Source organism: Phyllopteryx taeniolatus, chromosome 4, assembly GCF_024500385.1.
Source record: "Phyllopteryx taeniolatus isolate TA_2022b chromosome 4, UOR_Ptae_1.2, whole genome shotgun sequence".
NCBI lineage: Eukaryota > Metazoa > Chordata > Actinopteri > Syngnathiformes > Syngnathidae > Phyllopteryx > Phyllopteryx taeniolatus.
The window spans coordinates 32,655,711-32,683,421 of NC_084505.1; the positions used below are offsets into that span (position 1 = coordinate 32,655,711).

Consider the following 27,711-nt stretch of genomic DNA (forward strand, 5'->3'; position numbering starts at 1 on the left):
TCAGGTTTGCCCAATATTTAATAGTATTTCCAATCTCTTCCTCTGTATACAGAGCTAAAATGATTCTCATTATTATATTTACAAAAAGACATCAAAACTGCTGGAAAGGAACACTCACAAATTGTCGATCAGTTGACAAAAACGTAAAAAGTCAAAAGAAAATGCAGAAAATAACATCAAATATTAAAGGTCTGTGAAGTTGCTAACATTGATCACATGTTGGATGTATTTTTCCAAAGTTTTGATACTGTTAGAGAAGGCAGAATAAGTATTAGATTAGCTTCCTATACGTACTAACGAACACACAAAAACACATGGCTTAAATACACATAAAAAGTTGCCAGAAAAATACCAATCTATCGATCGATCTAACACTTTCTTTATGACTTGAATGTTTTAAGGCACGTGAAATCCCACTCGTTTCCCTCCCTTGATAGGAATAACGTGAACAAAAAGCAACGCATTTGCTACCCCTCCCCTCTCTGGCCAGAGGGGGGGGGAGGAGTGGGGACCGCAGACTTTGTGGTTCCTGTTGCAGACATTGGCTAGTGCCCAGCGAGGTCAGGGCGAGGCAGGATGTGCGCACGCGCTAAAGCTCAGGCGAAGTATGCATAGAGAAAAATGTTAACGCTGACCAACAGGAGGGCGTTCGCGCAGCAGAACCTCGACCAGAAGGCGCTCTCGCGGATGCTCGGAACTCTGGGAGTCTCCTGCAAGCGCCGGACCGCTGCGATGCACAATCGCAGGCGGTGACTGCAAGGAATCTGACGCGCAGGCTCAGAGTCTGCACACACGCACGCACACACGCACACACCAGGAAGTTTCTCAATAACTGTGTCATCATTTGTGTGCGTGGATGACTGTGATGGATGCTTTCCTTCCTACCTCTAAAGTTGAAAAATCTGGAGTATTTTGGGGAAATGGTACTGGTGTTGGCAAAGAGAAAAAAAAAATTGCTAACTAGGGCCGGGTGGGACTCATCGGTCGATTTTAGCCCTTCTTTAAAAATAGTCATAACCTTCGGAGTTTTGCCGATGAAACAGTAAATGTTGTTAGCTGTCGTGTAGAATGATGTCCTCGCACCATTTGTACACTACAGAGAGCTCTGACTCCATTCAATTAAAAAACAAAAGTTTTTATTCATGATATATTTTTTTAATCAATGGGCCGATTAATTGGTCATTAGATTTGTTATTTAAATGAATATTTTTTGGGATGATGACACTTTATTTCATTTCCTTCCTATGGGAAACTGTTTTACTGTAATTCAGGATTTGGTGCCCACCTTGAGAATTACGGTGACAGACAGAAGACACTTTCTGCAGAGGGATTTCTCTGGGAGACTCGTCCGTCAGCGTCCACCAGGTCAGGTTCCTCAACTGCACATCAAACAGGGGAAATATTTAATAATAATATAAACCTTTATTCATACATTTGTTGGGCGCGTGTGCGTGTGTGCAAAGTGGGCCACGTTGAAGCATTTGCAAGACATTCCGTTTGATTTCTCTGGATTTGTTCCAATATAAACGCGTACAAGCGCTGTCAATAGCTGGCATGTGTACAAGTTAAACACGCATACAGACAATACTTTCTTTGTGTAAATAAATTCAAAGCACAATCAGTCAAGACTGCATTATACACAACAATTTTTTTTGTTTTATAGCTGTAAGTGTGACCTACATTTTTTTAGACAGAAGCAGCATCTTCTGTATGTGTGAGTAGTGAGTACACGACTGTTGTTCATCATGGTACAGCTGAAATTATAATCAATCAGCCATATTTTACCAGGGAAAATATGACACATAACTTAAGTAGATTTATTTAACAGATTGGAGGAGTATTATTAGGAACAAAATCTTCAAAAATATTTTTTAAAGCTATGAAATTAAACCATGAGGATTTAATTTTTTTATATTATGTTTTATTTTGTGTTCTGTTTCAATCAAACACAAGGATTCAATGTATTCTGTAAAGTACTAATGTAAAGGTGTTTTTTTTTTTTTTTAAAACACTGAAATTGCAGCTGATTTGAGTAAGCTAGTCTTTCATATTTCATCATTATGAAGGGGGGAAATAACTAGAAACCTCGGGAAACCAAGAACGCTTACTGTAGTTACACTATGGAATCATTGTTTCTTGCTCCATGGCCCCAACTGCAGTTGAAAAGTGTGCAATAAAGCAAGTTCACTGTGTTTCTTTAATAGTAATCTTTAAAGCATAAGGGAGCCATGTACAAAAATTTGCTTGACTGGTTGCTCATCAAAAAAGAACTCGTTAGAGGGGGGTCAGAAGATTAAATACTTGTCTCACTTCCTTGCATGTGCGAGTTCCGCCCCCAGTTGTCATGGTATCGAAAGCCATACTCTGCATTTAAACGACACAGAAGTGACCACCAAAACAGATTTAAACAACTGGATTTTAGGTGTGCTTTAAGTTTTTGTCCTGTTTTTATTTTGTCAGACATGTTATTCAGTTATTTATGTTATTCTTTAAACAGCGAGAAATTGCATTATATATGTCTCATTTCATTTTAAGCCACTGTTGTTAATACAAATTGAAGCAAGGGCTATGTACCGTTAGTGTGCCACAAAGTTTGTAAACGCTGCACACAACGCTGACTAGTAATATTACCACATATGCTGGCGCTCACACAATGCAGGAAGTATTCTGGCTGGTCCAACCATTTAAGTCCAACCACGCTATTCTCCTTAATAACAAGCCAGTTTTACTTTTGTTATTTTAGAGTCCAATTTCTACTTATTGTTGCTTTAGGGCAGAGACCGAGGGCAAAACTGCAGCTTACCAGTTGAATTGCATTCCAGCTCGCAGGCCTGGTCAACAGCTCTTTGGCTAGTGACTGAAAGAATGTATTTTCTGTGGCCAAAAGAGTTGGGAGACGGTCTGGGATGCTTCATGAATAAAAATGTGAATACTCACTTGTTTTTGCTCCGGCTAGCACAGTAGAAGCAAATATAAGATACTGACTGAGGACTGGTGCTGAATCTATAAATGGCACTTTTGTGCACTCAGACTGAATTCAGCGGTTGCAGCTGCTGGGTATGGAGCCGTTTTAAAATGGCCATATTCAGCATAACATTTAAAACCTTTCACATATTAGAGGCGAGCAGCGTCATGTTAAAGTAAGAGTCATTCGTTGATTCAAGTTCACATGTCGGACAGCGTCAAGTCAGCAGATCTCAGGCATTCGTGAGGTGTCAAAGAAAAAAAGAGCTGAATGTGCCATTGTTGGCTGTGCAACAAAAGTTGTGCTTTACTGTGACGCAGTTTTGTATGCATCGTTGTTGATCTTTGGATTTAGATATTAACAGATCTAGAACACAAAGCCCAACCATATGACACGCAGAGTTTCACAGATGCCAGTTGATCATATCAAATGCCTTCTCAGTGTCTTTGTGCGTGTGTGCTGTTTGTACCTGCTCGTGGCCTGGCGGAGGTGTAAGCAGCGACACCACGGTGACCACAATAGCGGTGAGCCCGCAGAGCAAGATGGCGAAGTGGAGGTAGTGGACGCGGCGTAGAACCTCAGGCGCCGAGTCCACCACGCCGCATCTGGCAGGGGGGAATGCGAACTCCAGCACCATCCTGCACACCCCCACCACCAAACCCACCATGAGGCCCCAGAATGCGCCCTGATGACACAAACACAAAGACAAATTCAGGTTGCATTGCTTTATGTGACTTGAAAAGCGTATTTTTTGAACAAACATTTTTGTCAAATTACAAATTGCTCGACTTCAGAGGTTCAATTGCACAATGTTAATTGAGATGTGCACTGTAAGGTTCGGAGCATACACATGTATAGTAAAATACATTTTAAAAGGTGGACAGTGTGCCAGGAACCGTTCTGGGTCACACTTAAGGTGTGTGTGTGCGTGTGTGTGTTTGCAACACAACCCTCTCACTTTCTCACCCTGCAACTCCTGTCACCGTTGTGCTACTTCTCATCTAACTTTTCACACATGCAGCGACATCAGTCACTTGTCTGTCTGAAGCCTGCAAAGAATGCCATCTGTGCGGTTTGAATCAGTCAAGAGCGCAAAAAAAAACAAATGCCGACAACTGGACCTGTTTGGCTTCAAATTGTTATTTTTTTTCTCCCACGTGTTAAACAGAATGTAAAATGTTGTATTGTGAGGTTAAATCACAAAACCTGTACATACCACACGTGAGATGGACACATGAGATACATGCGTACAACCTCATGAGAACTGATACAAAAGCTCTAAATAGAAAAAGGTTTGTCAAAAGGACAACATTTACTTTGTTAATGTACTGTAATAACATACATAAGTTATATACTTTATATTATTATGGCAAACAGCAGGCAGCCAACATAAGGACTGACAGTTTGGTTGACGACACAGAGGAGGCACTGCAGAGGTTTGTTTTCAAATGACTAAACGAGTGTACGAAAAGAATATTTTTTTTATTTATTCAATTATTACTATTATTTTATTATCAGTATTTATATTATTGTTGTATATGTTCAATCTTCATGATACACAGCACTTTGTTATGCTGCAGATGTTTTTTAAAGGTACCATATTTTACCAAACCAACTTTTTCTACTATTTGGAATGTAATATTGTTTCGATTGCCTCAGTAAACTTTTGAAATATGAATTAAAATCATCCACGCATTCCTGAGTTACAGATGTTTTTCTGCCGAGAGGCCTGAAATGAGGTCATTCAAATGTCTCGAGCTTATCTACATCACTAGCGAAGATCTCGGCCTACCTTACCGCTCCCGAGCCAGCGCTCTCAACATACAGTAACAAACACGTGTGCTCTCACAAGTGGGTCTTCTACACGGAGGCAACCAATGGCAGGATTGGCAAAGCGGATACAAAACTGGGTCAAACAGAAGTAGCTGTCAGAGGGGGCTTTTCTGGACACTCGTATAACAAAACCAAGGTGGGTTTTTTTAATGAAATTGACACTTTTATACTAAGTCCACGTTAGAGAGTCACTCTATGAGGTGTAAATAGCCAAAATATGTGACCTTTAAAATGCTCTATTATTAAATTTGCGCTGAATATAGTTGATTGTGAAATAAATACTGCAAATTGGTCATGAAATACATAAATATAGGTTAATACAACTATTTCCGATCATATTTCAAAACACACTTAACTGATGGGCAATTTAATACATCACTTGAGATTTAAATATATTCATTCATATTTGAAGTATTTATTTGTGGCTTTTATTTGATTTTGACAAGAAAATAAATATGCAGTACTGCATTTTTGGCCTTCCCAAAGAAAAACATACTGAAGTTGTCAATCAAAACTGAGCATTATTTTCTTTAGAAAGGCCTTTTTTTTTTATTGTATCTCATTAAATTGTGTGGGTGTGCTTAATATTGTGGCTGGTGTGTGCATAACAAAGCACACACCAAGTGTTTCCTGTTTGTTACATGTGTTTCAGTACTTTGTTTCAGCTGCTGTTGTTTTTTTTTTTTTTTTTTTAAAAGTGCTCCATAAATAAAGTTTTTTTGAGTTAAAAAGTGTCACATTCCTATATGTATTATACCAAAAAATGGCAGGTCTTGTTTGCTCTTTACTGAGTCTGCTATACAGCATACCATCATGTGACATTGCTTGTTAGCTCATGTCTGACCTTTTACCGCCAGTAGCTAAAGCCAAAAAAACCTCTTCTGTTTTGTTTAACAGCGATACGGGCCCGGCTTGAAATTGAACATGATGTGAATCGGGCTACAGTAAATGTTGTATAAAAGTGGATGCATTCCGTGAGTATTTTAACTTGGTAAGGTCTGCAGGTACTTGCATTTGCACGGGCTCTTTTGTGATTGAGAGAAACAGATTAACATGGGAGTCAAGGAGAAAAAAGGAAATAAGTCTGTCAGCAAAAAAACAAAAAAAGCTGACACACCCTCAAGTTGTTTTAAAAAAACATCGACTAAATCTTGAGCCCAAGTTGGGCCGTTCTTTACTTGCATTTACAGTATACTTCTCCGTGTGTACCAAAGCTTTTTTATATTTCCTGCGCCACCCTATAATCATTTTTTTTTCATCTCACCGCAATAACTTTCCTCTTAACTTGCACTCTCCCTCTGTTATCAGATGTGAACACTCACTTTCATTTGTTTGCACCAGAGAGTGCATTAAATTAACCCTTGACAATTCCGACACCAGGAATGAAAACAATATGTTTGAGGTTACGGACGCACATGCATGCACACACGCACGCGCACACACACGCACGCACACAAAGACACACACACACAGATGATTGAGGAATGTTGCCGCTCGGCTGTATCCCATATGAGGCTAATAAAAGTGCAGGAAGGGAACGCTCCAGAATGCTCTGCAGAGAAGTCCGGTTTAGATAGGCATTAACTACGTAACTGTAATGAACTTTGATACAATTGCCATATAAGAGCACATTATGCAATTGTGTGTTTACTCGGTGGTTAACATCAACAACTGCTGATTGAGCAAATCGTTTGCTGTTTTTCTTTATCTTTAAACGGGTCACAATGTTTTACACTTATTTGCCACAATATGTACTATAGTACTACCTAATTTGGAGAGCCACCTTCTGGTTGCCCATCTCCTTATGTGTTACGATTCATGCATTCTTTGCAGACAATATATGCAAAAATGCCATAAAACTATCAACATTATTCATATTTGCGCAAAGATTTAAAGGGTTGTTCCTTGGCTGAAGATTTGGTCTTGCACAAAGTTTTGTAAAAATCAATGTGGCAATAGAAATATACTGACCTTGCATGGCAGCGGTAATAATGCTTATTTTGATTTAACATTGTCAGAGAGGTATAATATAAATGTTTGTCATTGTGCATTAGACTATTCTTACTCGTACTTCTTGTTTGCAGTGTTTCCCAAACTAAGCCAAATAACTCCATTAGGAATATCTCACAGCACACCACCAAACAACAATGTCACAAAAAGTATATACAGTACACTAAAATAATCACAAGCTCATGGTCTGTTTCAGTCACAATCACAAATTGACTTAGTGTATAATCTGGGCCTGTTCAGTTGTTGTCGTCGTTTTTTCTTTATTGTATAAACCAGTATTGTCCTTTTATTGCTGTACATGAATGAATGGCAAAAGGTGGATACACATACACGTTAATTATACCCTCTGTCATCTCGTAAAAATAGCATTTCATTGCTCTGCTTTAACACTTTATGTTACTGGCATAGATAGATGAACGAAGATTCATTATTTGTAGTAAATAAAAATGTTTTGGACCAATTAAGTGAAACTAAATTATTTCCGATGATTCATCGAATGATCTCTAACGGCACGCTAATGTGCCATTGCACAGTGGTTGGGAATCACCAATTTAGAGGCATCTGTTTGTGTCACCTGCTCGTTGGTTCTCTTCCAGAAGACAGCCAGAGTGAAGACAGCCGTGACAGGGGGCGCCAGGTAGCTGGTCACCGACTGAATGTAAACATAGAGCTGGCCGCTATTGGCGGACTGCAAGATGGGGATCCACACCACGCTCACCACCACCAAGATCACCGTCACGATCCTGAGTCAAAAACACAATGGGGAATTTAAAGTGAGCCAACCGACGTCGACGTGACCAACATGACTAACAACACTAGGCATACTGGGCCTAGAGTTGGGTATTACTTTATAAAAAAACACGACACACGGGTGCACCAACTGCTATTCTTACAGAAAACCATCTTCTAAATACTCTTGGTTGGCGTGAAATGCTCCTATTCTACTGCACCAAACCTGCTCGGGTTGCTACTGCTGCTCAGATGGCTCGAAATGACGGCTAGAAACGAAAAACGAACAAACACACTAACGCAGCTTTCACATTTATCTGCTTGTTATCATGTTGTGTCATCTTGGGACTATTATTGTTGTTGATGGGGCTGTTGTTGTGCCCATTGTTCTCTTATCCTTCCCCAGGTTCAATCCCTCTCCCTTAGAGAGAGTTTTCCTCTGTTGCCAAGTTCTTGCTCATCTGGGGTTCAGTTGTTTTTCTTATATACAGACTGTATACTGTATAGTGTGGTTCTTGGCCCTCTCAATGTGTAAAGTGCCTGGAGAGAACTTCTGTTGTGAACTGGCATTATTTAAATAAAATTGACGACCCAACTTACCTTTTTTGGGACATCAGCAACGTGAGAGAAGCAAATACAGGAGACCCTCGTTCACCTCCATTGGTGCTAATTTTAGCACGTAACTTTTTGATGTGTCCTGGTTTTGCAAGTGGCTTAGAAAATGTACACTTTGTTGGAGAAGTGTTATAAGTGCAAACACAGCACCATGCCAACCATTTTTGTTTTAGTCATCATGTACTTTTGCATGCCTACAATGAACACTAACATGCACACATTTGTCCTCCAGTTTAGCAGTCTTTACCTTGGAATGCTAATGATTTTGTGTTCAAAACTATCTACTGTAAGACACATTTTCTTAAGTATGTATTTTAAGGACAGTAAATGAGAGACAATAGCATGTGGCCTAATGATTAGCACATCTGCCTAACAGTTCTGAGGGTTGGTGTATTAAGTCCGGCATTCCTGTGCGGAGATTGTATGTTCTCCCCGTGCTAGTGTGGGTTTTCTTCAGGTACTCCGGCTTCCTCCCACATTCCAAAAACAGACAAGTTAGATTGATTGTAGACTCAAATGTGTTCATAGTTGTGAATGTGAGTGTGAATGCTTGTTTGTCTACAGTATATATGCACTGTGATTGTCCAGCGACCAGCTCAAGTTGTACACAACTTCTTGCCCAAAGTCTGCTGGGACAGGCTGCAGCTCACTCGTGAACCGAATGAGAAGAAGCACTAAAGAAAATGGATGGATAGATAAATAAATTACCAAAAAACACACTTTTTTTCTTCCCTGTTCTGGAGTCTCTGCATTTCAAATCAATTTCCTACCTGCCGACCAGTAGCAACTCTCTCTCTGAGGCTCGCGGCCGGTGCTTCTTCCAGATGTCCATAGTGAACAGTGTGGAGCTGCTGTTGAAGATGGAGGTCAGTGAAGACATCAGAGCGGCCATCATCACTGATATCATGAGCCCTCGCAGGCCTGCGCCAAACACACACACACACAAAAGTTAATACTTAAAAATAAATGCACAAGTCATGCTCTTCCGCTGTTGGAGAGGAGTTCTCACCGCTTGGCATGAGCTCAATGACAAGTTTGGGGAAGGCAATGTTGGAGCATCCCACCTCGGCTCCGCACACTCGCACACACTCCTCGGGGTCGACGCATCCCACTGTATCTGAAACATGAGGAGGTTGACCGTCCAGAGGTCATTTCCACACGAAGAGATGGACACGGTAAACAAATATTCTTCTCATTCACAATGCATGTACATTTGCTCTCATTTCTTCTCTTGAGGGGGCACTAATATTTGCCAGTTAATGGTACTTAAAGATAAAAGTAGCTCATGTAAACTGATACTTCCATTATATTCAACCTGCAAATGTTTTGTGTATGAGCACACAAATGAGAAATACATAGACGAGTTGTGACAGTTGGGAACACGAGCTATTTTTATTTCCTGTTTTCATTACTCGTGAGTTAGTCCGTTTCCGTGAAACTCTGTGGTTGTGTCGGGCACGGCTCCACGACGAACCAAAGCCAAATAAAGGTTGGCTTTGGTTTACATTGAATGACACAACATTTCTCAGAGAATATGGCATGGATCTCAATGACAAAATTTAGGCATTTGCAGGATGTGTGGATTTGTGATGGTGTGGTTATCAAATTTTAGGATTGTCTAGTATCTATGCAGCACGTCTGCCTCACAGTTCTGAGGTTCAGCAATCAAATCTCAGCTCTGACCTTACTACGTGGAGTTTGATTATTTTCCCATTGCTTGCATAGGTTTTCTCCCACTTCCCCAAAGCATGCATTTTAGGTTCATTTAAGACTCTGAACTATCCATAGAATTCGAGTGTGATTTTTTTTTGTCTGTGTGCCCCAGTTCAAGGTGTACACTGCCTCTTGCCCAACGTCAGCTGGGCTCCACCTCAACCAAGGATAAGCACTATTGAAAAGGGATGGATCGGCAGGCTTCAAGATATTAAATGTTCAAAGCGAGTAACTCTAAATATGGCATTTGATCCACTCCATAAGTATTTTATTGTGGGCTAGCAATCAAAGTTCAGTTGGTTTTTCACTGATAAAACACTGTGAGCATAACAGTATGTGACATCATATAACCAACAGTCAGATAAGCTTAACTTTGCCCTAATAGGTCATTGCCGCAAACCACCACTTGCAGAGAACATTCTACACATTTTTTGTTTTCTTTTTTTTTTTTTTTTTTTTTGCTTTTTTTTTTTCTTTTTTTTTTTTAAATAATCCCTTTTCCTTCTGGATTATCAGATACATTGTGTACAAGGTTCATTTTTTGGGAGTGAAAACAAGTTTATCTCCCCCTGCCCAGAAAGTGGGTGGAGTTTAGGCTCCATGGACTACCGGACACTCCGCCTCTCGGTCCCCCGGTATCCGAACTTCCGTTGCCGGATTCCAGGTTCTCACGTAGCGGCACTTCCACGCTCTCTCTCTCCGCGGACGTCGAATCACTTTTTGTACTTTGTCGCATACTGGTTCCAAGTTTTTTGAATTGTATTTTCTTTGCAGACGAGGCTCGTACGTGCCACGTAGACACTTAACTTTTTGCGATTTTTTTTCTCTCTCTCTCTTTCTTGCTCTCTCTCTTTCTTGCTCTCTCTCTTTTCTGTCCTTCATGGACCTCAACGGTTGCCATCTTTGAGCCGCCCGAGAGCCGTCACCGTCGGCCGGGCCCCGGGGCAAACAAAGTGTCTCGTCAGACTGAGTCACTGGCTTAGTTTCAACACATGTATGCGAAGGAGGATTAAGGACTTTTTTTTCCCCTGCGTGTTCCGCTCTAACTTGACTCACGGGCTGACATCAGATACACTCATCCGCCAGCCAGCTGCCCGCCCTCCCGACCTGCCTCCTTCATGTTCGCCGGGCCCGGTTGAACCGTGCTGCCGGCCTCGTCTCTGCCCCCCTTTGGCAGGTGCAAGGCGTGGCTCTAAACGGGGGCGAGCTTTGTTCTTACAACACCTTGAGTTTGTTTGAGATAAAGTCGACATTCGTGTTTGTTTTGTCACCCCCCCCCCTTTGTTTTTTTTTTCTTTCTTGGACTTTTAATTCACCTCAAATGAGAAGCCCCACCGCTCACACGTTCCTCTTCACGGTGTCGCCGACGACAGAACCGGAATGAAAGTAGGGTAGTTTGTGAAGTTTTGACGTACAGCCAAGCGGAAAGGAGTGTTGTTTAAACAAATAGTTCTTGGCAAGTGGACTCGTCGAGGTCATGGCGCTGTCCCAAATCCAATGTCTAGACGACCACCACGTCAACTGGCGTGTGAGCGAGAGCAAGCCGGAGTTTTTCTACAGTGAGGACCAGCGGCTGGCTCTCGAGAAGCTCATCACCCAGGGCCGTGTTGCGTTCACGGACTACCTCCGCGAGAACAACGTCCGGGATTTCCTGTCAGAACCCGAGCTGGAGCGGATTGCCCACACGGCCGAGCTTTACCGGCCCGGGTACGAGCACCACCAGAAGCCGGAGACCCCTGGAGGCCACGCGGGGATCCCCACGACACCCGGCTCCGGGGAGGATGGAGCTTTGGACGGCGAGGTGTCCCTTCAATACTGGCCGGACCGCTCCGAAGCCTCGGTGGCGGAGCTGGACCTCGGTTGGCCTGAAGCCATCTCGTACCGTGGGGTGACGCGCGTGACCGTGTACACGCAGCCGCCCGCTGACGGTCAGTCGCACATCAAGGAGGTCGTGCGCAAGAGTATCGCTTCAGCCCAAAAGGTACACATCCATTCACCCAACCAAGTCAATATACTCAATCAATTAATTGACAAATTATTATTATTATAACTTTTTTAACCGATTAATCGTTTACAGTAATTGTTTAACTTGCTTGAAATTGTCCATGTCCTCAAACTCTCAACTGTAAATATTCGCTGATTTCTGTAGTGCTTCATGAAAGCACACGGATTATCTTTTGTCTTATCAAATGTCTTATTTGCAAACTTCTGCTTTTACTTGGGAAAACAATGATAAACAGTTTCCCCTATTTTCCACATATTATGGACCAAACCAGTAAACGAATCATAAGCAATTTATGGACAAAATAATAGTCAGTCAGTTTAAACTATGATGAAAATAATCATTATTTGCAGCCGTGGTCAAGTCCTGGCCTAACTAAAGCGCCTTAACAGATTTTTTTAAAATGTGAGCAATCCCCACGCATGATGAGGAAAACAATCGCCATGTGTGTGCTTACTGCTCTTATAGTGTTCGGTGTACTCAAGATGATTAACAAAGTGAAAGGCCGCAGAACGTAGTAGAAGAAATAGAAGAAGGTAAGATAACGAGGCTGCTTCAGGTCACAATCAACAAACACACGTAAAATTTTGTGATGATCGTCACTATTGAACAGTTCAACATTCGCGATTGTTTTCTGAGCAGATAGGGGAGTAAAAAAATAAAATCACTCTTATCACACAACCCACACCACATGATGATCATTTAGAGAGAGAAGAGAATCTGACCTTTGCGGACTTTGATCACAAGGCAGCGAAAAAGCTCAAATTTGGCCCGATTGTTTGTATGTGTGTGTCCCACTTGAATCTTCAAATTTTAAAATTTTGGTTTGGGTTGTGGAAGTTTCTCGCACTCAGGTTTAAATCTGGCACCAACTTGTTAAAGAAAGAAAATACTGACAGTATTTTCTCAAAGCAATCGTCCAAACAATTCTTTTTTTTAATCGCTTTTCAGATCCTGACTCGTTTGTTAAACTTGTTTCCATTTACTTACTGGGTTGTCAAACCTCTGATCGGAGTAAAGATGATTTGTAGCTGAGGTTTGACATCCTCAGCGGTTTTCTACATTCTCGGTGCTGAGCGCTGTAGCCGAGTCCGAGCCAAACTATCTGGGTCATTGTGCCTTGTCATCTGTGGCACTGTCGAGGATTGATCCTCTGGAGGTGTTCTCGTACACGTGTCACTCTCGCACATGCACACTCACGCCAAAGTATTCACAAAACAAGACTGACTAGAATACGCCTGTGCTTATTAAAAAAAAACAAAAAACAAATTACGAACATGACACCATTAAGTCACATGATAGAGGCTTTGAAATGCCATTTTACTAGGTCAGCGTTGTGGGTGGAACAATGCAGGAAGTTTGATCTTAAGTTCTAATTAAGGGGATTTTTTTTTAACCACTGGAATGGCGACGTTAGAGCAACATCAGAAGCAAAATGAAAAATAGATACTCAATCCGGGAAGCGCTGTTTACTCTGTGCACTCTATTACAATCTTTTTTCTGTATGTTTCATAATTTCTGTCTTTCTTTGGCATTTTTTTTGACTCAGTGGCAGCATATCTCAACCTTTCCCAGCAATTTTTGAAGTAGTTATAATTATGATTTATACATGTATTAGATTTACATGAAGGTCTTTTAATTGTTCTGACCATTTTTTTCATCTAATAATTATTTAACGCATCAGATTTCAAAGTATGTAGTTTGCCATAGGACCTACATGAATTGCAGCAGCTAGTATTCACATACTGTATCGAGACTCGAATTAAAAAAAAAAATGTTTTTGGTATATTTATCCCTATTTTCACTCTTACATTTTTAGGTACTTTTTTAGGTGCTAATGCCAGCATTTCTGTCTACAATATTTAACTTGTCAGTGCGCAATCAAAGGTAACATTAATTTGTTGCTTCATTCACTATTTCTGAAGAAATTCCAGTTTCCATTTTCATCTTTTAAATGTGTTGCAATATTGAATGAAGCGGCTGTCACAGTCTGTAGCACGACATGAGAAGCTTGAGAATAATAAAGAAGAGAGAGATTTTAGAAATGCTTCATGGAAAAAGTGATGATGATTTTTTTTTTATCATACACAGAAAGAGAAGACTGTCTGTGACAATGGCCGAATTTAGAAGGATTTACAGACACATTTGAGCCTCTAACAACAACAAAAAAAGTCATTATTTTAGTGTCAGTCCCACTGTGATATGTCCAAAAATGGTTGTAAAATGCTCCGTAAGCGGTTAAAAAGTGGTTACAGTGTTGGATAATAAACACTGACATCATTTATGTTCTGTCCAATGTGTGTCTGTGTGCAGGTGATAGCTGTGGTGATGGACGCCTTCACTGACGTGGACATATTTCGAGACCTGCTGGACGCGGCCTACAGACGGAAAGTTCCCGTATACATAATCATTGATATGGCAGCTGTGCCCTCTTTTCTTTCCATGTGTGGCCGAGCTGATATGCATCGTGGACACCTAAAGGTACACGCACACGCCTATAAACACACATACTGTATGATGTTTTGACAAACTGAGAGATGAGCTGGTTGAACAGATGGCTGTTCTTGATAAGTTACATTTTCCAATGGGCAGTCACCGTCCCAGTAGGACTGGGTGATTTATTGATAAATTCAAGTTTATTTGTCAGGACATTTATTTTTTTTTTTTTTATTGATTGATTATTTTTATCAAGTAGCTTCCGAAATGCACTCCTTGCACTAGTAACATAGCTGTGAACAGAGTGAAGCTAGTTCACGAAAACACAGACAGTGTTGCCAAATTAGCGGCTTTGAAATTATTTTTAGGGACTTAACAGCAAGTTAAAGCAGCGAGCACAACTGATTTTGTTGGGGAAAAAAACCAGAATGTATTTTTAGGCCATATTGCCCACCTTGTATGGTTCCATTTGAAATGTCATAAAGAAGGAGACACGGCAGACCAACCCGGTGCATGTCTTCACTTGAAGCCCGTGATAAGGTGAACAAGCAGCAGCTCGTCAGTCGCTATAGGCTAATTTTCTTTGTGATTCATTGCCTCTCCAAGTAAAACTGGTCGGGGCAGTAACAGAAAACACTTAAATGGAGTTTCCGCAAATATGGCAGACTGGAGTCATTACTGTCTCAACACAAACTGAAACAGTTTACTTTCTTAATGATATAAAACCATCCTCACTCCTCTCTTTCAACCTCTCCGTCTTATCTGTCGTTATTGCTCTCGCATCAATGACTTAATTATGCCGTTATGCCCCACGTGAGATTTTCGCCCACAACTTTTACCCATGAGGTAACGCATCCACGCCCTTTTATCACAGACCAGAAGACAAACATAGCAGGGTGTGTCACACATGCACACAGATAACGTGTAGCATCTGTAAACACAAAAATCCTTTGTCTCCCCAGTAGCTCATCGCTCAGATGAACATTGTGTGTGTGTCTGTGTGTTTAGAATCTTCGCGTGCGCTGCTGTGGAGGCGTGGAGTTCTTCACACGCTCAGCTCAGAAGGTTCGTGGGTCCCTGAGCCAGAGGTTTCTCCTGGTAGATGGAGACAGAGCCATCTCTGGTTCCTACAGGTGAGCTTGACATAACACTAAATGGACAAAAGTATTGCGACGCTGCTCTTATTCAATAAATGAATCAGTTAGCACCTCCTTGAAATGTAATTATTCATCTTTGTATGATTCCAACAGTGTGGATACAGTTTGGGGAAGACTCTTTTCTTTTCCCAGTGCACAAAGCAAGGTCCTTAAAGGCATGCATGGATGAATTTGGTTTTGAAGAACACTACAACACACCTTTGAGCTGAGCTAGATGCTAGAACAAACCTAACCACTCACAAACATACTCCGGCATCTTGTACAAGTAGCAAGTCTTCTTGCTGGAGTGGATGCTGTGCCATGTTCTTCTTTGCTCACTTCCTGTGGCATTTTAACAAGTGTCCTAATACTTTTGTCATTAATTTGTGCTGTAAGCCGAAACAAAACTAGATTTGTTTAGCATTATCCACCTCTGCTGGAATCGTACACTGCAAGGCAACATTACTGTTGTCGTAGAAGTAAACTACAGTGGGTCCTCGGTTTACAATGTTCCTACGGTGTCAGTGTAACCTAAATTTGTATGTAAGTTGGAACATGCTGAAGTCTATAACTAAACTACACAAGGACAGTAGAAAAGTCATTTTTACATTAAGTACTTCAATGAAAAAACACTTCTCAGCCATAAATATGAAATAATCAAATGAAAAACCCTGGGTGTGGAATATTGCGATACCGATATGATTGCAATATTTAACCTGCCCGTAAATAAATTATATTTGTATTATTTAATAAACAAATTAAATTATTTAATGTGGCAAAACAAGCAGGTTATTTGTATTCTCCCGTATTTCAGAGGTGTAATTCATTTTAAGCACAAGTTTGTTGTTTTTGTCCTCGTTCATTTCCTCCTGTCCCACGTCTGCCATTCTTCCTTTGCCCGCTGCTGTGCGTGCGTGTGCGCATAGTGTACAATGAACCTTCGTATTGCCCTCTTTAGAGAAACTTGGAAGTAGTGACTGTATTTCCAGTTTACAACCCCAATTCCAATGAAGTTGGGATGTTGTGTTAAACATAAATAAAAACAGAATACAATGATTTGCAAATCATGTTCAACCTATATTTAATTTAATAGACTACAAAGACAAGGTATTTAATGTTCAAACTGATAAACTTTATTGTTTTTAGCAAATAATCATTAACTCAGAATGTTTTGGCTGCAACACGTTCCAAAAAAGCTGGGACAGGGTCATGTTTACCACTGTGTTACATCACCTTTTCTTTTAACAACATTCAATAAATGTTTGGGAACTGAGGACACGAAATGTTAAAGCTTTGTAAGTAGAATTGTTTCCCATTCTTGCGTGATGTACAGCTTCAGCTGTTCAACAGTCCGGTTCTCCGTTGTCGTATTTTACGCTTCATAATGCACCACACATTTTCAATGGGAGACAGGTCTGGACTGCAGGCAGGCCAGTCTATTACCCACGCTCTTTTACTACGAAGCCACGCTGTTGAAACACGTGCAAAATGTGGTTTGGCATTGTCTTGCTGAAATAAGCAGGGGCGTCCATGAAAAAGATGTTGCTTGGATGGCACCATATGTTTCTCCAAAACCTTTATGTACCTTTCAGCATTAATGGTGCCTTCACAGATGTGTAAGTTACCCATGCCATTGGCACTAACACAGCCCCATACCATCCCAGATGCTGGCTTTTGAACTTTGCGTCCATACCAGTCCGGATGGTTCTTTTCCTCTTTGGCCCGGAGGACACGACGTCCACAATTTCCAAAAACAATTTGAAATGTGGACTCGTCAGACCACAGAACACTTTTCCACTGTGGATCAGTCCATCTTAGATGAGCTCGGGCCCAGAGAAGCCGGCGGCATTTCTGGGTGTTGTTGATAACTGGCTTTTGCTTTGCATAGTAGAGTTTCAAGTTGCACGTACGGCTGTAGCGCCGAACTGTATTTACTGACATTGGTTTTCTGAAGTGTTCCTGAGGCCACGTGGTGATATCCTTTACACATTGATGTCGGTTTTTGATGCAGTGCCGCCTGATGGATCGAAGGTCATGGCCATTCAATGTTGGTTTTCAGCCTTGCCGCTTACATGCAGCGATTTCTCCAGATTCTCTTAACCTTTTGATGATATTATGGACCGTAGATGATGAAATCCCTAAATGCCTTGCAATTGTACGTTGAGGAACATTGTCCTTAAACTGTTGGACTATTTTCTCACACACTTGTTCACAAAGAGGTGTACCTCGCCCCATCTTTGCTTGTGAATGACTGAGCAATTCAGGGAAGCTCCTATTATACCCAATCATGGCACCCACCTATTCCCAATTAGCCTGTTCACCTGTCGGATGTTCCAAACAGGTGTTTGATGAGCATTCCTCAACTTTCTCAGTCTTTTTTGCCACCTGTCCCATCTTTTTTGGAATGTGTTGCAGCCATAAAATTCAAAGTTAATGATTATTTGCTAAAATCTATAAAGTTTATCAGTCTTGTCTTTGTAGTGTATTCAATTAAATATATGTTGAAAATGATTTGCAAATCATTGTATTCTGTTTTTATTTATGTTTAACACAATGTTCCAACTTCATTGGAATTGGGGTTGTAAGTATGCCAATCCCTCGTCAGAGTCGTCAGCATCTGCTGTGTTTGCGCCACTGGCTGCTTGGGCACACGTGAGTTGACGATGTGCGGAAAACGTGCAACACGTCACGTGACGTCATTGCCCCAGACGGCTCAGTTTATAAATATTTTGCCTTTTTTTGATATTGTAGTTAGTCTTTGTGTGCATTTTAGTTATGGATAGTTAAGAATAGAGTGTGTTTTGTCTGTTTTATTAGTCATTACTAAAACAAAGGCTGAAAATTCACTTATGACATGCACCGTGACTGAATAAAGTGTCCTGGTTATTGACTTGCCTCATGTTCCCAAGCACTGTAGTTTCTTAATAATAAATATCCGTTGCCTGACGATAAATAGCATAGTATGCAAAAGCATGTTAAGCTCTGGTTGTCGTAAACAAAAAAGTAACTATTGGCAGCTAAATCAAAGTAACTGTAATCTGACTACTCTAATATCAAAAGTAACGTGTTAGATTACTTATGACGTCACCGGATTTTGGAAGTAAGGCGTTACCGGCATCACTGCTTATGAGACAGCACAAATTAGTTCATTGTGCGCCGTTGGTAACATTAAAAAATGTCATGTCGGAACCATGGTAAACCGAGGACCCCCTGCACTGGATTGTAAATTGTAGTTTTATTGACAAATGATTCAAAGTTAAATAAGTAAAGGTACACTAGTGTTTAATAATGTCTGTTTTCTGGTCATTCCAGCTTCACGTGGTCCTCATCCCGCTTGGACCGTAACCTCATCACAGTGATCACAGGACAGTCGATGGAGACCTTTGACTTCCAGTTTCGGGAACTGTTCCTCTTGTCACGGAGCGTGTCTCTCAGCAAGGTTCCCATGGTCGATGAACCCGTTCCCGATGCGCTCCCTCAGCCCGCCCCTGTTGTCGTGTCAGCCACTGTTGCAAAGAAGCTCATCAACCCCAAGTATGCCCTGGTTGCCGCGGGAACGCACACAAGTCCCACTTCTTCAGACCAGAACTCCAGCAACAAGAACTCACATGTCCCCGCTGGCTTAAAAATTCGTAAGGGTCGTCTTAAGGATGTTGCCGAGGAGCCGCACATACATCCGGCGTTGGTCAATATGGAGAAAGCCTACCTGATCCCATACCTCCCCACCTGGCCGGAACCAGACCCGCCGAGCGACGTGATCGGTTTCATCAACATCAGGGACGAGAAACGAGGCAATCAGGTTCACTTGCAGAGGTCCGAGCGCTTTGAGCTCAGTCAGGCCATACGTTTCAGCTCTCCACTGACGCTGGCGAGTCCAACTAAAGAGTCCGGTCTGGACGCGGAAGGCGAAGCGAAACCTCCATCTGGTAATACCTCAGCTCCTAAGAGTGCACCCAACAAGGAGCAGCAGGAACACGCAACTCAAAATAAAGACAGCGGTGATGCAACAGATTCCAGGGGGGCCCCGCAGCAACAGCCCGATGAACTTCTCACACAGGAGACGCAACAAACACACGCTGCCCCTGCAGAGCCTCAGCCGGGGGACAACTCCGGAGAAACGCCAGCAGCAGCCCCTCCCGTCCCTAAACGACGAACGCTGCACTTGGTCATAGACCCAGCCCCCTCGGACCAGTCCGCCGAAGCGCAGGTCACTCTGGTTAAAATCGACAGCACGGAGCGCTCCTCCAACAACAACAACAACAGCCAGGAGGAGGGCGCCGACTCCGGCAGTAACGACAACGGCAGCCAGGACAGCACCAAGGTCATATGCGACCGAGCGGCCGTGGACGACCCGTCCAGCGCTTCCACGGTGTCCGATGAAGAGTACTACGACTGCTCCCAGCAGCAGCCTGGCGACTCTTTGGTCGACAAGGTCAGCACGGGCTCCGGCCGTGGCCACCGGCTAATGGATGGCGTCAACATGATGGCCCGCCTCTCTCAAAGCATGCTAGACCTGCGGGAGCCCAGCAAGACTGAGGACAGCGCCGGCCTCATCCGCCAATCACAGCAGCTGCGCAGGCAGGGCCACGGCTCGCCGCATGGGCGCTTACGACAGGTGAGACAATTAGCTTTTTTTTTCCAAAATTTGAAACCGTTCTTAATAACATCTGTGACATGCTTCAGTCAAAATAACCCAATCAAGAATTATCGTTCACTTTACTCACCCTACTTCTTGTTCAACTTAAGTTACACCATTTTTAGGGGCAGGCCCTGTGTCATTCTAGTGAGTGACTATAACCGATCTCTTGATTGTTTACTTTCACACAATGAGTGAGCATTACTTGTATACTGTGCAAGCCCTTAAAAAGTACATTTTTCATTATATGTTCTCTTCTAGAATAACCTAGTTGCTTAGTTCGTTTTCACCAAGGGTTGCCGTCTAGCTCGGCACAGTACGGTTTGGAACAGTTTGTTTGACTTGTGCTTCCATCACATCGCCAGATGGCAATACATGCGTGAGGTATGTAAATAGTATGACATATTGTAGGATTACAAAAATTTGAAAGGAATGGAAATAAGTACTGAAGAAGCTGCTAAAAACTGACAATAGGGATGCAGTTCAGAGGTGCTCCATCAATAATAAGTTGTGTTATAGGCAACAATAGCCCACTTATAGTTTGTGTACTGACACGATGAAACCATCTTTTGAATACTCAAAACAACACCCGTAAAGGCCTCCCTGGGATTAATGTAGCCAGCATCCTAACCTGGGTAGAGAGCGCGGCTGATCATGCCCGGGAGGATGATGAAGATGAAGGGCAGCAGCTTCAGATAGGCAGCCAGGATGGACGCTCCCTTCACGTGGCTCATGTTTTTTGCGGAGAGGGATCGTTGGACAATCACCTGAAGACGGCAATAAATAAGTCAATCGCAAGGCACATCTACCTGTATACAAACAGGCAATCAAAATCACATTCACACCTATGGACAGTTTTCAATCTTCAATGAGCCTAACATGCTTGCTTTTCGAATGTGGAAGGAAGCCCAACTACCTGGAGAAAACCTACACAAAAACACGGAGAACACGAACACGAGTCGAACCCAGAACCTCAGACCAGTGAAGCAGATGTACGACCCACTTGCTTACTGTACCACAGTGTTATCAAAATATCCATCCATTTTCAACACCGCTTATCCTGGTTAGGGTCACAGGGCGTTGGAGCCTATCCAGCTGACTTCGGGCGAAAGGCGGACTACACCCTGAACTGGTCGCCAGTCAGTCGCAGGGCACATATAGACACAGACAACCATTCGCACTCACATTCACACCGTCACTGAGTGGGAACTGAACCCACGCTGCCCACACCAAAGTCAGGAAAGTTTACCACTACACCATCAGTAACTGTTATCAAAATGTAAAAAAAAAAAAATTGTGACAAGACAATTGTGACATGAATGGCCAAAATATTGACTTTTTAATTAAAAGAATACCACAGGTTTCTTTTTTTTTTCATTAAGTTGCTCAGTACAATTCCTCTAGCATTTATACTCGGTGAAAAGAGTTTTGATGGTTACAGTGAAGTTTTGGTGCTATATTTAACTGACCATTTAAGATAACGTCCTAAGAAGTAATGTGAAATGTGAAAATTATGTGGGACCATGTAATAGTCCAGGAGGTACCCCAGGTGAGAAATACAGTATGCGCTGGATAACACGGCTTTCCCGTTTTTGTGCAGATGTTCCCATCATCTAAATCTCCCGGTCGCGATGGGAGGCTTAGAAGCACAAAAGTCGTCATTGCCAAACCGGGGAGCTTCCACCGTCCCCACCGAGCGATCGGCCCCGTGATTGGAGGACATCGCTACTGGCACGGACAATTGCTACAGCCGGACGCCACCCTGATGCGCACCGAGACTCGATCCAGCCGCTCGCCGCGTCGCCACAGCCCAGGCTATAGTAAGGGGGCCAACGCTTCTTCGCCATCGCGGGCAGCCAACCCCGCTGGGGGAATCGCACCTCTGTCCAAACTGAACAATTTGAGACATTTGAAGGTACGAGGTGGAGCCTCGCAGAAGAAAGTGTCTCAAAACAGCAACAATGCCTCCAGATAGAAATGATGGCCATTCCAGGTACTCCAATAATGCTTGTTGATGTTGACATGCTTTTAAAATGGGTGACGCTTGCTCTAAGAATGGAATCTAAACGTTCAAGCTCTAACCACATGTAAATGAATGTAGATTTACATATCGTGAACGAGTAATTGAATGTAAATGAATTACATTACCCTCTAGGTGAACTGTAAATATATGTGCACATACGTTTTACTGGATTAATACTTAATAAGGCAGTCTTTACAAATGATCTTCATTTTACTTGATCCCCTCGACAATGACTCTTTTAGACTTTTGTACTGTAAATCTTATTACGTACAAAACTCAATGATGCGATGTGAGCCAAGTCAACGAGCTGAGTTCTAAATGACCCCTGTGCTGAAATCACTACGATAGGTCACTGACATGTGGGGGCGGGGCTTGTTATTTGCAGCATTTGCCTTGTTGACCTGTACAGATGTAGCGTGGTGTTTATTTACATGATGTGGGACCAAAAGTGAATGTTGCGAATAAAACAGATTTGTGTTGAAATATTTGACTTTTGTCTTTCAGACATGAGCTAGAATGTCATTTCAAAGATAGCGTAGACCTCCACCAAGGGTGAAAAAATGCTTACTTCGCTAACTCATTTAGTATGAGTTGTAGGTGATGGTTAAAGTGCATTTGGAAGTGGGTGCCAAGTTGACTGCAACACACGGCAAGCTTTTTTCACTACAATCTGCTGGGTCTGATGGGTCTCTACCCGGCTTGGCCTCAATGCAAGTGGACCGTAACATCAAAAAGGATGCTCACTAAGTTTTAATGGCTTCTTCCTCGACCCCATCCACAAGGTTTTGCTGAGTTTTACAGTTTTTGTGTGAGCCTTAAGACGAACTAAAAGAACAATATTTGCCTCTGCCGAACAACCTAACATGTCCATCTGATTCGATTGATTAAGTAATGAAGATGATTTTTGGAGAATGCAAAGCAATTGCCAAATGCCACAACAAGCTTTTTTAAACACTGCTCCATCCGCTGGATCTGTTGGTTCACCACTTGGCCCTAATGCACTTGGAGGTTGTAAAGGTAAAAAAAATCCTTGAACCACATCTTTTACCAAAATCAAAATTCAATGGGTTCATGGTCTGATACGATGGTTGCCTGTGTGCACATGTACCTGATCGGTGCACCAGTACCAGGTGGCCAGGATGGTGAGCCCCAGCGTCATGCCAGGCCAGGGCAAGTCTCCAGTGACAGCGTCTCTGAATAGATGCATGGCGTCCTGTCGAGGCAGGTGGCAGGTACTGTTGGGTATGGACTTGCTTGGCACTGCCATGCTGTACACTTTCTCCAGGTTACTGAAGCCACCGATCTTGTTGAAAGCTGTGAACGAAGACCACACTTTGGGTGCATCGCATGCGGGTATTTTTCCATTATTGGGTGGAAATGAGTGCACATACCAGTAATGGTGAGAATGATTGCCCCTACAATCATCACCAATGTTTGCAGAGTGTCTGTGTAGATGACAGCGGCGAGACCACCTGTGAGGAAGTCAGTGTGAGTCTTCATTGCTGCCATATTGGTCAAGACAGCTTGGTCAGCTTACCATCTATGAATTGTTGTCTTCATTGGTGTTGTGGGGGATTTGGATAATAGACTGAAAATACACTTCAATATATATTTTATTGATATTGAATTTTGTCATATTTGGTGTTGCAGTAATGTAAAAGTAATTGAAAGTAATCAAGTTACACTGCGTGGGACATCATTAGATTCTGCAGATGTACCTAATAAAGTGTCACACCAGACTTTGATTATACCCCACTATAATTTACAATCATCTGTAAACTGCATCTATCTTAACTTCAGTGTGTTTACAAGTCAGTCTTGCCTGGGCCAACTTGGCCCCAGTTAGAACAAAGTAATGACTGTCATCAGTCAATGCAGCTTCTGTGTGTGTCTGTGAATCTAAAGTTGTCCTCTTTGCGTACCGGCGATAGTGTAGAGCGCCGTGACCACCAGCATGAGGACGGTTGACAGGTAGAGGTTCCATCCCAGACACACATTGACGAACAGGGCTCCCGAGTAGAGGTCAGTCTGGTGCAGGGAATGACAACAAGCGTCGACTTTGGTGCGTTTGTGTATTGCAGACTGGGTCATCGGGTTTCTTTTTGTGCGTCATACTGAAATCTTTGTGAAGATGGACAAAAGGAGTGAGAGGACAGCCAGGTAGGTTCGAATTCTCTCTCCTCCGAAACGCCGGCCCAGGTACTCGGGCATTGTCACGATCTGAACAGACACACTTTGTTTTTGTCAACTCTGTGTTACTGTCTTTATCACACTTCCCTCGGTTCTGAAACGAATTAAGTTGTAATTTATGATGCTAGAAGACAGCTGAACTGTGCGATGTAGTTGTGTGACACCCTGCTTGGGAATTTTCAAGGCGGGGAATGCCTGTAAGGACAATGCCTCTCTTGGCACTTCAATGTAGCTGCTGAACCAGCCGTGACAAGCAGGGCCTGGAGGTGCACGTGCATGTGGGTGTTTTTGTGTATGTGTGTGCAGGCGAACCCCTGAGGAGATGTAGACAGGAACGAACACCCAGGCCAGAGCCAGCAACACATAAGTGGCCTGAAAGAAAGGGTGAAGCAGAGCGGAGAGGTTCGATTAGGCAGACAATCTCGAGTGGTCAAACGCAAAGGAGCTTGTGAACATTCCTCATTATAGTTTGTGGTTGCAAGTATTAAGGGAGCCTGCAATGATGAGCAGTAAAGCAAGTTTCTGATTTTAGACCCTGGGTGGGCAAAGTATGGCTTAAGGGCAACATACTTTGCCCACCCCTCAGGCTCCATTCTTTAAAACGGCTCACCAAGCATTTACATGATCAAGAGTCATTTTGATAGGCATTTTTCATCTTTTATTTGTTTGTATTTATTTTTGTATGTATGTATCTATTTCAGTAATTAGTTAAATACCCTGTGAAGGAAATTCAGATATTTGTTTCTAAAAACATTATAAAAGTTCAAAGATAATTCTTGAAATGTGCATTGGAAATCAAAATTCTGGCCTGTACGTTGTGAATATAAACAGCTACAACCCCTCTTTGGTGAATGCATGGATGAGCCTGTCCCCTCACATTCCATTCAAAACCTGCAACAGCGATGCCCCCGGCAGCTCCCGTCCCGGCCAGACCGATAAACAGACCCGAGCCCTCTGAACTGGCAAACAGGGAAGCCCCAATCTGGGAAAGACACCATTTTAACCACAGTAAATGGTTTTAGTTCGTTACAAGACACTTTCAAAATGTAAATAATATATTATTGAATTTACAGTTATTACAAATATAATAGACCACTTGTCATTAAAATGAAAACAGACCAGACTATTTCAATTTCAGTGAGCATTAGCATTACATGGCATTCATAAAAATGGCATAGCAGTATAATTCTAACGCCAGAAAATTGTAATTCAAAACAGGAAATGTTTTAATTAAAAAAACAAAACAAAACAAACATTAGCATAACAGTTTCAAATAATGCCATACCATTGTACAATTTTAACTTCAGAAAAGTATCTCAATTTTGTTGACATTAAAAGTATAGAATTTTATTTCTGAAAAACTATTTTTATAACCCGACTTGCCTTTAAAAAATCATTAGCAATTTATTTTAAAAAATCAAAAATACAATTTTTGTAATTTAAAAAAGCCTTATCATTTTAATGCTATACTCGTATATTATAATTTTAACCACAGAACAATAGTTTAGTTCATAAAACTTTTTTATCATTAAAAAAAATATGTTTTAATACTTATCATGATATCTAATATAGTTCTAAAATGTCATAAGTACTGTATAGTATAATTTCTACCCCAGAATATTATTGAACTTTTTATTATCATCATTGATATTATACAGTATAGATTACATCAGCATAGTGTAATTATTGGAATACTTTTGTTTTATTTCGAAAATTTCGTGTGTATTATATATATGCAGTAACAATGCTATATGAAATCTACTATATCTTCCCCCCCCCCCCCCCCCCCATCATATTTGATAACTTTTGTTGTTGTTGTTTTTTTACTCATTACTTAAATAACCCAATGTGGTATCCTTGCTGGCGGCACGGTGGCCGACTATTAGGAGCATCTGCCTCACAGTTCTGAGGAGCGGGGTTCAATCCCCGGTCCCGCCTGTGTGGAGTTTGCATGTTCTCCCCGTGCCTGTGTGGGTTTTCTCCGGGAACTCCGGTTTCCTCCCACATCCCAAAAACATGCATGGTAGGTTAATTGACAACTCTAAATTGCCCGTAGCTGTGAATGTGAGTGCGAATGGTTGTTTGTTTGTTTGTATGTGCCCTGCGATTGGCTGGCAACCAGTTCAGGGTGTACCCCCCCTCCTGCCCGATGATAGCTGGGATAGGCTCCAGCACACCCGCGACTCTAGTGAGGAGAAGCGGCTCAGAAAATGGATGGATGGATGGTCAAACACACTTGCTGTGTTTCACCATGATGTTTTCGAAACAGTGTTGTGCATTTAAAAATAATATACTGTAACATTACAGCAGGGTAAGTGTAAGAGATGTTATGGAGAACTCACCGGCCACCAGGCCATGTCTCGCCCCGCTAGAAAGTAGCCGCTCAGTGTGTTCCTGCTCACCCTGCATGATGACTGTCTCACACACACACATAAGCGACACGGTGTAAAACTCAATATGCACCGAAATGTATCTCTGCGACTTACCCAAATGCCTACGGCCAGGTTGAGAAGGAAGTAGGTTACTATGACGATGATGTCAGAGAAGCTGAAGGACTGAGACAGCGCGTAGAAGTTGGTGGTGGAATTAGACATCCTTGCACACTTGTACAATAGAGTCCCTCTATCTCTACATGCACTTATTGAAAGGACACCTGGATTCCCATTAAAATCTCACACCCTTTTGTTGTCAGCCTCAGAAGAAGGCATCACAGTTGCATACATTCATCCCACCTACTCCTTCTTTTCTGAGCCATCTGCATCAAAGTAGTAAGTGCAAGTGTGTGAGCGTGTGTGTGTGGGTGTGTGGTGTACATGTAAAGAGAGCCGCCCCCCACGTGAAGGGATTAAACACATCACCTTAATGTGTCGTGCACACACACGCATATAGGCCCTGCTAGGGGATAATGGAGTGTATGTGTGGGTGAGCTGTGGAGTACAGCAGATGCCCATGTGGACAGTAGCCCAAACACACACACACACACACACACCTACACACACACACACACACTGATAGGCAATCATTGGCTGTGTGACAAGGATATAATCATTAGCGTTTAAACAAACAAACGTGCTGGTAAGTGTCAAGTGGAGTCAGTCACTGTGTGTGTGTGAGAGTGTGTGTGTGCGCGCACATGTGTGTTTACTAGAGGTGCTACAATTAATCGATTCATTGGCAATGAATCGATTATCCAATCAATCAACTATTTGGATAATTCACACTTTTTTAGAGCCATTGTTTGACTTAATCATTAAACAATACATAATAAACAACAATCACTTTAAACAGTAATTGATTAAAAAAAGGATTTTGCAATTAACTAATTTAAAATATTTTTTATCCGATTATTCGATTACTCGATGGATTAATTGATAGAATAATCAATTCTAAAAATATTTGATACTGACAGCTCTAGTGTGTACA

At 42.1% G+C, this 27,711-nt stretch overlaps 2 protein-coding genes across 3 annotated transcripts; one reads left to right on the forward strand and one right to left on the reverse strand.

The window, feature by feature from the left end:
• slc5a10 (solute carrier family 5 member 10) lies at nucleotides 1–27,451 on the reverse strand. 2 transcript variants are annotated; one of them, XM_061771820.1, is made up of 15 exons: nucleotides 26,775–27,451; nucleotides 26,631–26,702; nucleotides 25,166–25,270; nucleotides 24,601–24,660; nucleotides 24,214–24,318; nucleotides 24,021–24,126; nucleotides 23,490–23,570; nucleotides 23,207–23,412; nucleotides 20,707–20,842; nucleotides 9,162–9,269; nucleotides 8,923–9,073; nucleotides 7,383–7,551; nucleotides 3,435–3,650; nucleotides 1,254–1,379; nucleotides 1–776 (listed from the first exon to the last, which is right to left on the reverse strand). In XM_061771820.1, the coding sequence occupies exons 1-15, from the start codon at nucleotides 26,880–26,882 to the stop codon at nucleotides 597–599; spliced, it is 1,929 nt and encodes a 642-aa protein (XP_061627804.1). In that variant the 5' UTR covers nucleotides 26,883–27,451; the 3' UTR covers nucleotides 1–596. The 2 variants fall into 2 exon arrangements, with proteins under 2 accessions (XP_061627804.1, XP_061627802.1); XM_061771818.1 differs by having other exon boundaries at nucleotides 1–784; nucleotides 1,286–1,379; nucleotides 26,775–27,448.
• On the forward strand, nucleotides 10,491–22,581 carry fam83gb (family with sequence similarity 83 member Gb). The gene is made up of 5 exons (XM_061771805.1): nucleotides 10,491–11,846; nucleotides 14,181–14,348; nucleotides 15,312–15,436; nucleotides 18,752–20,054; nucleotides 21,676–22,581. Exons 1-5 carry the CDS (start codon nucleotides 11,343–11,345, stop codon nucleotides 22,048–22,050), a joined length of 2,475 nt encoding a protein of 824 aa, XP_061627789.1. The 5' UTR covers nucleotides 10,491–11,342; the 3' UTR covers nucleotides 22,051–22,581.
• Nucleotides 27,452–27,711: the final 260 nt, after the last annotated feature.

What these genes read in the sequence shown, in the direction of transcription:
- fam83gb (XM_061771805.1), top strand. Translation starts at nt 11,343, where the DNA reads ATGGCGCTGTCCCAAATCCAATGTCTAGACGACCACCACGTCAACTGG. An exon ending in GTATCGCTTCAGCCCAAAAG is followed by an intron (nt 11,847 to 14,180) that starts GTACACATCCAT and finishes GTCTGTGTGCAG; the next exon opens with GTGATAGCTGTGGTGATGGA. An exon ending in GCCATCTCTGGTTCCTACAG is followed by an intron (nt 15,437 to 18,751) that starts GTGAGCTTGACA and finishes TGGTCATTCCAG; the next exon opens with CTTCACGTGGTCCTCATCCC.
- slc5a10 (XM_061771820.1), bottom strand. Translation starts at nt 26,882, where the DNA reads ATGTCTAATTCCACCACCAACTTCTACGCGCTGTCTCAGTCCTTCAGC. An exon ending in CTCCGCCAGGCCACGAGCAG is followed by an intron (nt 1,380 to 3,434) that starts GTACAAACAGCA and finishes TTTGATGTGCAG; the next exon opens with TTGAGGAACCTGACCTGGTG. An exon ending in TCCTGAATTACAGTAAAACA is followed by an intron (nt 777 to 1,253) that starts GTTTCCCATAGG and finishes GCAGACTCTGAG; the next exon opens with CCTGCGCGTCAGATTCCTTG.